Source organism: Rhincodon typus, chromosome 18 (assembly GCF_021869965.1).
Source record: "Rhincodon typus isolate 14 chromosome 18, sRhiTyp1.1, whole genome shotgun sequence".
Lineage (NCBI taxonomy): Eukaryota > Metazoa > Chordata > Chondrichthyes > Orectolobiformes > Rhincodontidae > Rhincodon > Rhincodon typus.
Window position 1 is genome coordinate 22,755,352 of NC_063349.1, and position 11,037 is coordinate 22,766,388.

The 11,037-nt window shown below is 40.5% G+C and overlaps 1 protein-coding gene across 1 annotated transcript in view; it reads right to left on the minus strand.

Annotated features, from left to right (window-relative positions):
- nrip2 (nuclear receptor interacting protein 2) overlaps nucleotides 1-10,627 on the minus strand; it is a 51,785-nt gene extending 41,158 nt beyond the window's left edge. The window contains exon 1 of the mRNA XM_020525045.2: nucleotides 10,365-10,627. Coding sequence (XP_020380634.1) covers nucleotides 10,365-10,520 — 156 coding nt within the window. The 5' untranslated portion in view covers nucleotides 10,521-10,627. The remainder of the gene's footprint in view (nucleotides 1-10,364) is intronic.
- Nucleotides 10,628-11,037: the final 410 nt, after the last annotated feature.

Genomic DNA, 11,037 nt, shown 5'->3' on the forward strand with positions numbered 1-11,037 from the left:
CCCCTTTTCTGATGAAGGGTCTAGGCCCGAAACGTCAGCCTCTCTGCACCTATCACATTCTATCTGCCTCTTTTTCCAATGTCAGCCCCCTTAAGCACATCTGTACTCCCACCTGACCAGATAACTGGGTCCACTATAACAAACCCATTGTGTACTGCAACAAGTGAACTTGATGGTGCTCTGTGCATTACATCTCACACTTTTGTTGCAAAGTCTCTGATAACTCAAGTCCTGCAAGCACTAAATGCAGACTTAAAGGGTATAAAAGGTTTTGAGTTTGGTAAGAAAATTTGCAGCAGTATGTCTGTAAATTGTACCTTCAGCAACATCTGTTCCATTTGGACAAGATGAAAGCAGCAAATAAGAACTGTAGTCACATGATACTAAATAGCTGGCAAGTGTTTAATCGCCAAGTAATGGGCATTCAGCAAAAACGGAGTGCATTGGCCCTTAACTCAAAAATTCTTCATATAAGAATTTTTAAAGGGATGTAAGAAAGAAATGTTCTTCAGCAATTATCTAACTGATAATACAGGCCATTGTTACAAATTTACAGCAAATATTAAAATTTAGTACTGACAGTGGATTCAGGTTTTCAGAGTAATGTAGAAGATTAAAAGCTTTACTCTATATTCACCCTCTGCTGTACCTGATGTGGAGGTGTGGTATGTGACAGTGTAGAGTCCTTTCCTTCCATGCAATCCTATGTCAAAAATAACTAAGAATACAACTTATGGACAGAATAATCACTTTGGTTTAATGGTGAACTGTTGTGCTGTATGCAGCATTAAATAGAAGCACTGTACACAAGACACCTTCTGCAGAAATGATTTTAAAAATCCCACTTTCACAGTGCTGACTTTTTGTTAAAGAATTATTTCTCAGACACAGCTTGTAAGTATCTCAATCAAATACCTTCTTAGATGTTAAGCCATGATGCAAAGACTTAGTCTACAGTAAAGTCACAACTGCAGGAAACCTATGCACAAAGTTGTGTGAGGTGAAGCTACAAGTCGATCCAGGAGGCCCTGTGGAACCCGAGTTGTGTAAAAATATGTTCATGCAAAAAAACGTGATGCAGTAAATATGTGGAAAATGACTAGTTTTCAATTTGTTCACACCTCACAGTGGCTTGTACAGCAAAAGACTTTTGAAATATTTTGGAAGATAGTTAAGTATCTTTTTCTACTTAGCATGCTGTCTTCAGATGCATGTGACACAGTCCACCATGTCATCAATGCAGTCAAGCATGCTCTCCAGGACTGCATGCTTCAGTGAGAAATCTCTTTCAGAATGTGGGCAAGACCATTTTGTATAGTAACTGCCACATCCTCTGAGCTTACCATGTGGACCACAATGTCATGCCATGTCTTGAATTGTTTTAGTCATGTGTCTCTCCTCAGTGATATTCGCTTTTCACTTTACACCTTGGTTAGCCACTTGCTGTATCAATTTCACTTTGTCTCCAATCGACAGCACTTTTAACTTTCTCACAGGTTTAGCCATACATGTAAGGTCTGTCTTTTCACAGAGAGATCCTGATGTCAAATGGTGGCTTGCCTGGAACTTTGTCTGGCATGGTCTAACTCCAGTGCAATTGGTTGGCATGGTCATGTGATAAGTGTGCATGAGTTTGACTAAGTTAGAGATACCAATCAGAATTTCAATTTGTCACGGGAATCCTTCTATTAGATTTCCCATTCCACCAGTGGAAATAGTTAGCAATTTCGCCACAACAAGAATTTCAGGTTGTCTGAACATGATTTAGCTCAACTTCTCTTTATATAGCATTAGTATTACATTATATAGGTATCAAGAAAATAATGATTAAAAATATTTAATGACAATGCAATTTAGTCAGGAGAATGTTCAATATGCTGTCTAAAATACATTGTTGTACAAGATATCCAAAAGAACAGAAATATTTTGCGAAATAAAATCCTTATAATATTAGATTTTCTTTTCTTAGTGCAATGATGCGTGCCACTTGTTGATTGAGTTAGATGTAATTGATGTACAATGTAGGAAAATCAATCCTCATAAATACAAAAATAAATTTATTGAATGAGGACACCAAGTACCTGGATACTTTCAGTTAGCACTGTGTTTTTCAAAATTTAAAATACAAGTTTCGTAATAATGCACATCTCAGGGGTATTATTGCCTGATATATCTTGTTTTGATATAGTAGCATCTATTTGCATTAAACGTTTGTGATTTCTTACACACTAAACAGAGAGGGTTGATATGGGGACCTAGAGCAATATTTTAAAAATCCGTAATTTGTCCTTCATTGTTATTCTATTTATCTTTTTCTGTGTAATTTTTAATGACACAGTTCCTCTGACAGTATTGATTCAACGTCCTCATAAATGTTAAAGCTGTGATTGTTGTATATAAGAAATAGAGCAGAGCCAGGACATTCATCAAGCCTGCCCTGCTATTCTGCAAGGTCATGGCTGATGTTTGCCAGGGCTCAGCTCCTCTTTCATGCCACACCTCATAGCTCCTTGATATTCCAAATATCTATCTACCTTCTCTACCGATCTGCAGCGATCTAGTCTCCACAACTCTCTAAGGTAAAGAGTACTAGACTTTTGCTAAGGTCAGAAGTCAGATGATGCCATGTTATAGTCCAACAGGTTTATTTGAAATTGCAAGCATTCGCAGCATTGTCCCTTTGTCAGGTGAAGTGCACTTCACTTATGAAGGGGCAACGTTCTGAAAGTTTGTGATTTCAAATAAACCTGTTGGACTATAACCTGGTGTCATCCGATTTCTGACCTTGTCCACCCCAGTCCAACACTAGCACCTCTACCTCAAGATTTTTGCTACTGAGAGAAGAAATCTCTTCATATCTTCTGAAGAATTTTCTGAAGAAGGGTCTAGGCCCGAAATGTCAGCTTTCCTGCTCCTCTGATGCTGCTTGGCCTGCTGTGTTCATCCAGCTCTACACCTTGTTATCTCAGATTCTCCAGCATCTGCAGTTCCTACTATCTCTTCATATCTTTGTTTTGATTCAGTGTCCCTCCATTCTGTAAATATGTCTCCTAGTATGAAAATCCCTGACTAGTCAGAATACCTTCCCAACATCTAACCTGTGAAGCCTCCTCAAAATTGTCTAAGATTCAAGAAGATCAGCCCCCCATTCTTGTAAATCTTATTCAAATAAAGGCTTGAACTGTTTAGCCATTATTGATATGTCAACCCGTTCATTCCAGGAATTAACATAGTGAATGACTTTTGAGCTGCGTCCAATGCCAGGATTTGCTTTCTGAAATACAGAGACCAAAACTATTCACATAACTCCAGGTGCAGCCTCACCAATAGCTTATGCAGTTAAACTCCAAACCCCTAGCAATAAAGACCAAAATTCAATTTGCCTTCCTAGTTACCTTCTTTTATTCATTCATGGGATGTTGGTGACAATGCCTAGGCCACTATTTATTGTCCACCACCTTTTGCCCTTGAGAAGATGATGGTGAACTGCGCTGTAATCTATTTGGTGTGGCTTGGCCTCCAATGCCATTAGGGAGGAAGTTCTAGGAATTTTACCCAGTGACACTGAAGAAATGACAATGTATTTCCACATCAGGATTGTGAGTGGCTCGGAGGCAAACTTGCCGGTGATAGTGTTCCCATTTATCTGCTGCCCTTGTCCTTCTGGATGGAAGTGGTCATGTGTTTGGAAGTTGCTGTCTGAGGAACTTTAGTGAATTTCTGCAGTGTATTTTGTACACTGATGGTACACATTGCTGCTGCTGAGCTTCGCTGTTAAGGGTGTCAATGTTTGTGGATGTGGTACTTTTTCAACCCATTGTTGTCCATATCAAAATGTAGGCTTTGGCAGCCCAGGCATGGGCTAGGCAGATGAGCCAGGCAGCTCTGGAATGTCCTGAGAGGAAATATCTGGGGTCTTGTAGTTGTGCTTCCTCATAATGGGTGCCTACTGGTACCCATTCTGTCTCCCAGAGGGGAAGGAGCACCTAAAGTGAGATTGAGGTCCCTTAACACCCTCTTGCCTTGTCATTGGTGCTGAGCACTTATGATGGAGTACAGGTTGGAGCAGGTATAGATCCAGTAATACTCAATTGCTGAACCTGGGTCTCCATGGCAGCTGCCATCCTCTCCATGGAGAGAGCCAGACATTTGCAGGTCAGAGACAGCATGGTGCTGATAACCCTTCCATCCATTGATCCAACTTACCGATTGCATCTGACCAACCTGGGTGCTGTTCCCGTGCCTGTCTGCGCTTTTTGACAAAGTCAGTAATGGCTGAAACCCTGGGATCGTCTCCTGCCTGGGGTTTAGCAGGTGCTGGAATCCAGTAATGTTCTGAGTGTTCGAGGCTTAGGGGGTACTTCCTCAATCAGGAAAGATGTCATTGCCATAAATACCAGACTGTGCTCGTGAGGCTAATCTAAATAGGACAGCCAGCAAGGTGCAAGTCTCTGAGCTAGTGGAGGTGCAAGTGAAAGCCTTGTCACTGCATCTCCTGACAGTTCAGTGGCTTCCTCCTCAGGGGTGGAGGTGGAGCTGAGGATCTCTGGTACTGGCCTCTTGCAGATAGAGGTTTGCTGGGTGCCACTACCATCTCCTTAAGAGAACTCAGGGAATTAGTTACGAATGAGGGATTAAAATTTGTGTAGATTAAGATTGAGTTAGTACTTGTGGTAGTAGGAGAGCAGCACACAGAATGAAGCTTTCTGGGTAGTTTGCCGTAGACGTCTCCTCATCCCCACAGTTATGCTCTTCTCCAGCTAATTCATGTATTTTCTCTTCAAAAATAGTATGAGGGTAGAAGATTGGCTGGCTGGCAGAAAACAGAATTTAGGTTTGTTTGATTGCCAGGGTGAGGTCAGTGGAATCCTGTGCTGGGTCTCAGCTTTTTATAGTTTACCTCAATGACTTAGATGAAGGGAGCCAAGGCTTGGTGATAAATTTACAGATAACATCAAGATAGGTCAGAAAGTGTATGGTGAAAAGACATACAGAGTTTAAAGACAAAAAGTCTGACAGATGGAGTATAATGTGGGAATATGTGATGCTGTTGACTGTGGCAGTAAAAATGAAAAAGCAGGATATTACTTAAATAGAGAATAGCTGCAGAATTCTGAGGTGCAGAGGGATTTAGGTGTTCTGGTGCACGAGTCACAAACATTAGTGTGCAGGAGGCTAATGGGATGCAGTCCTTTATTCTATGAGGAATCTAACATAAAAATAAGAATGGTATGCCTCAGTTATATACAGGGCATTGGTGGGATACATCTCAAATACTGTGTCCAGTTTTCATCTCTTTAGGATGTAAATGCATTGGACACAATTGTGAGGAGGCTTACTAGATGGAAACCTGGAATGAATAGTTATGGAAATAGTTGGACAGGCTGGATTTGTTTCCACTGGAGTTTAGTAGAGTGAAGGGTAACTTGATTTAAGTGTATAAGATTCTGTATTGTCTTGACAAAGTGGATGTGGAAAGGATGTTTCCTCTTGTGGATCAGTCCAAAACTAGGTGGCACTGTTTTAAACTTAGGTATCACCTTTTCGGGACAGAGATAAGGAGAAATATTTTCTCTCAGAGATCTGTGCGACTTTGGAACACTCTGCTTCAGAAGGTAGTGGAGGTGGGAATGATTGAATATTTTTAAGGCAGAGATGGATAGATTATCAGGGATGTAATGGGATATCAGGATTAGATGGGAATGTGGATTTCAAAGTACAAACAGATCAGCAATGACATTATCGAATAGCAGAGCAAGCTTGAGAGGCTGAATGGTCCATTTCTGCTCCTAATTTTGTATGTTTGTATGTAAAGAATTTGAATTTATATAGTACCGTTCAGAATTGCAATATATCTTAAAGTGTCTTACAGCCAGTTAATTGCTTTTGAAGTGATACTTACTTTTGCAATGTAAGGAAACATGATAGCCAACTTTTTCAGGGCGAAATGCCACAAACAGCAATGCAATAAATACCATAGATATTTTTTACATGATGTTGATTGAAGGATAAATATGAACAAGGACACTGGGAACATATTCCCTGCTGTTCTATGAAATAGTGTCATGAGATTTTTTTACCCTATCGGAAGACAGATAGAGCCATAGTGTTACCTTTCATAGAACATAGAACATTACAGCGCAGTACAGGCCCTTCGGCCCTCGATGTTGCGCCGACCTGTGAAACCAATCTGAAGCCCATCTAACCTAAACTATTCCATTATCATCCATATGTTTATCCAATGACCATTTAAATGCCCTTAAAGTGGGCGAGTCTACTATTTTTGCAGGCAGGGCATTCCACGCCCTTACTACTCTCTGAGTAAAGAACGTACCTCTGACATCTGTCTTATATCTATCACCCCTCAATTTAAAGCTATGTCCCCTCGTGCTAGCCATCACCATCCGAGGAAAAAGGCTCCCACTGTCCACCCTATCTAATCCTCTGATCATCTTGTATGTCTCTATCAAGTCACCTCTTAACCTTCTTCTCTCTAACGAAAACAGCCTCAAAACCCTCAGCCTTTCCTCATAAGACCTTCCCTCCATACCAGGCAACATCCTGGTAAATCTCCTCTGCACCCTTTCCAATGCTTCCACATCCTTCCTATAATGCGGTAACCAGAACTGTACGCAATACTCCAAGTGCAGCCGCACCAGAGTTTTGTACAGCTGCAACATGACCTCATGGCTCCGAAACTCAATCCCTCTACCAATAAAACCTAACATACTGTACGCCTTCTTAACAACGCTATCAACCTGGGTGGCAACTTTCAGTGATCTATGCACATGGACACCGAGATCTTTCTGCTCATCCACACTACCAAGAATAAGAGAAAGTAACCTGACAGTGCTGTAGCACCTCGATACTCCACTGACATGTCAGCATAATATGCATATGATAAAAGGGTCCCATATCAAGCACAGAGTCTTAATTTGAGTACTTCATTTTCCATTTTAAACAACTTTGGTATGCACTCTGAATGCCTATGGAATGGCCCAAACCAATATAGGGCCTGGCATACTTCAGAACGATAATGGACATGCATTTCCCACCTCCTGAGCTTTGCGATGACAAAGTATTGTTGAATTTGAGTTGTTGCCTATTTCATAAATTATGATTGAGGCAAATAATTAATACGGAGAGGAAAGAAACACCTCACTGTTCTGTGTTCTGTAAATACTGTCCTGAACTAGCCTCCTGGCAACAAATTGAATTTGAGACACATGACATTTGTTCACCGAGCTAGGTACGCATGATTAGCTGCTGCAGTGACATGGTGCAATGGAGGAATTGTATTAATTCGTTCACTGAATCAAAAACGAATGAACACTCCCAAGCTGCACTAAGTCTCTGTAGCACCCAATTTCTCCTGAGTGATAAAATGTCATATGGCAGACAATACCTCCATGAGTTGCCATATGACTAACCCTTCTCCTCAGGCATCTCACTGGCAACGATTAGTCTAATTTTTCAATATGCCCATCCCAGGGTAAAGTGCTGTACCAAGGTAATATAATTCATAATTTATTTCATCTGCTACTCTAGTATTACACTGCTTTAATAGTTCTGTAGAACTCCAATGCAAACACTGAAAAGTAACTTCCTGCTCTTAAAATGCTGGTCAGATAATCAAAATGGGCACCAAGAAAGGCTGAGGTCGAAGCAATCAATCCTGAGGGTGGTGGACATTGGCCAGATTTTCATAAAAAAAGGAGAAACTGCAATGACAAGTACTACAGTGGGGGCACTGCAAATGAGACACACCGATTTCTCTACCCAATTCTTCCATCTGTGATGCTGCTGATTTTATGTTAATTTACTTTAATGACCAGAAAGTTAGGAATACCTTAAATTAGAATGCTGACCCTTCTGTTTGATTCTCTGCTCAGTAATCCCCTCAAGCAGAAGGCTCCCTACCAAAAGCACAGCCTCACAATATTTATTGTCTATGCCTGAAGAATTGAAAGAAATGATGTTTTGATTACCTATTAAAGGGCAATATGGAAGCAAGAATTTCTCACTACCTGTAAAGCATCAGGAATAGAGAAATGGAGGAATTGCATGTGCAAAAACCATGCAATCTGAAAGAAACTGATGCATGTAGAGTGAAGTTTCTAGTGAAAAGGATAATGATTCAAGAAGGTGAATATTGTAGCAGACTGTGAGAGAGGCTAGAGCCTGTGGAGTCTCTGAGTAAATGGATAATGAGTCAAAGCATGAGCCATCAGCTGCAGCACAAGTTTTTCATTATTCCATTGGTAACCTTTCAGTCCCATGACGTTTGTTCTATATCCTTTTTACAATCGTGCTTTCTGCCTCTAATGCAACTTTTATCATTGAATCATAGAGTCATACAGCATGGAAAAAGACCCTTCCATCCAACCAGTCCATCCCAAACTAAACTAGTCCCATCTGCCTGCTCCTGGCCCATATCCCTCCAAATCTTTCCAGTTCATGTACTTATCCAAATGTATTTTAAGCATTGTAAATGTATCCATATCCATCCGTTCCTCAGGAAGTTCATTCCACATGTGAACCACCCTCAATGTAAAAAAATTGCCCCCCATGTCATTTTTAAATCTCTCTCCTTTCACCTTAAAAATGTGCCCCCTAGTCTTGAAAGACCCCATCCTAGCGAAAAGACAACTACCATTAATTCTATATATACCCCTCATTATTTTATAACTTTCACGTTCTCTCTCCCCCATTTCTGTCTCTAGCCACGCTTCAACAAAAGAGAACAAAGATGTCAAAGAGCTGGGGAAATACCCTAATCCTGCAGAGCGATGAAGAACTGTACCTAAATGTAACATGAAAGATATTGAGTCTTTTCTGCCCTAATACTGACTACTACCTGTTCTAATGATAAATTTTGTGGTCCCGAACGTTAGAATTATGATGCTGATGACATTGCTTGCAATTTTCCCATTGTAATTACACAGTTGCCATCATAGGCAGCTTCTACATTGTCAGAATCCTGCCAGTTAAAATTGCATGGGTGGGAATAAGTTGAGAATGTGTCATGGCTATTTGTCCACAGTTCTGTCCTGGTCAGGCCACAGGGAGTGGGTTTAAAATCAAGCCTTCTGTTTATATCTCCTCTCCTTCTTTCTCCTGTATTTCTTGTCATTCTTCCTTTCTATTTATTTATCTCCATCATTTGCCATTGTTAATTCTCTCAGTTCTAGTTTACTCATTTCTCTTACTTATTCCTATCTCTTATTTATACCTGTCTCCTAATTCTATCTTTTGTTTCTGTGTGCTTTTCTCCAAAGAACCAGAGGGGAGATGAGGAGAAAGCTTTTTACTGAGCAACTTGTGACCTGGAATGCACTATCTGAACAGGTCGGAAAAGCAGATTGAATAATATTCACCAAAATGGAGTTGGATAAATACTGAAAAAAGATTTGTGTGGCTATGGGGAAGTGCAGAACAGTGGAAAGAATTGGATAGTTGCTTCTCAATTCTGACACAGACACAGTGATCCCTTTAGCTGCAGTATGATGCTACCTGTCTCTCCCATTTGTTTCATCTTTATTCTGCTTCATATTTCTCCCTCTCCAATTGTTCTTCCAGCTGCTGTTATCTCCCTTCTTCCAACTGTCCTGTTTTTCTGTCTTTTTTTTTTACCTCATTCTTATTGATATTTTCCCTCTTCCTCCTTATATATCTCCATAATTCTCCTTGATTTGTGTTTTTTTCTACTTATCTGTACCTCTGGTCTACCTCTACCATCGCTTCTATATATCAGATATCTTCAGTTATACTGAACTAATTAGAATAGAATTTGTTCCATTACTTTTTCCAATCTGATGGATATACCGACTCAGTTTGATACCATGTTAATGTATCCATTAGCCTGAGACTGGAAGACTCCAGCATTCTCAGTTAACCCATACTGCCCAGTCACCGTATGAACCTGGAAGCCTTTATTGCTGCAACCCTAAATTTTACTTAATTTTGACAGGACCTTTCCTTTAAAGCCTGTGCTGGCTATGAATTAATAGGCGGACAGACTCAAACTGTTGTTAGTTGGGATGTTAAAATAACCCTAATCACGTATTAATCATAAAAGAGACGCACCACCAATTTCGCTTTGAAATGGATGTGAACATATATGTATGCGAGATATTTACATAAAAGGTGCGTAGATTCAAACTCGTAAATGTATATGCCGGAGCACCAACCCATCACATATATTCATTCATATAGTCCACGTATGAACACACCGAACTACCGGAGAGTTCACATCACGCAAATATCGATTCTAAGTATAACCGTCCTTCCCTATCTCCCCTAATTACTGCTGCTCACTGCAGGTAGCGCTGGGTCCATAATGCCAACAAGAAAGGGCGACTCACCAGATCTTTTGATGTTCCCAACCTTTTAAGACCATCCAGAGGGAGCAAATCTGCCGAATCTTTATGAATAAACTGTGTGGCTTGCTTTAGACGCCTCTGCTGGTGCAAGATAGCTTTGTGCCTGATTTCCATTTCATTTTTCTTCAGATCGGACATTGCTACTGCATTTATTTCGCTCTAGTTTGCGGTGTTCAGTGCCTTCCGCGCTTTTGCCCTGTCCTAATCCTCTCCGCTCGCACTTTGCTCTGCAGCTCGCTGGCTCTGGGTTTTTTTTTCACCCCCCCACAAGGGTGTCTGCCTGCAACATACGTCACGATCAACACATTTCCTGAAATAACAAAACAAATCACCAGAAGAAATCTGCAGGAATACAGAAAGCAGCAACTGAAAAAAAAAATACTGAGGGAGGCGAAAGGAGAAGGTAAAATGCTACCAACACCTTACCGATTAGGGTCAGGGTTCAGAATTGTTTTCAACACTGACTGAAAAGGGTAATGAACTACTTCCAGTCAAACTGCTATGTCCAGGCAGAATCAAGGCTTGCCAAAGGGAAACTCGACCTGAATAGTAAATAAATCATTAAAAACAGAGAGGTCTTTGCGTCTTATTTTACATCCACGTTGTTATTTATAAATTTCCAGCTGATTTGGAAATTGGTTGAATATTTTCGAGA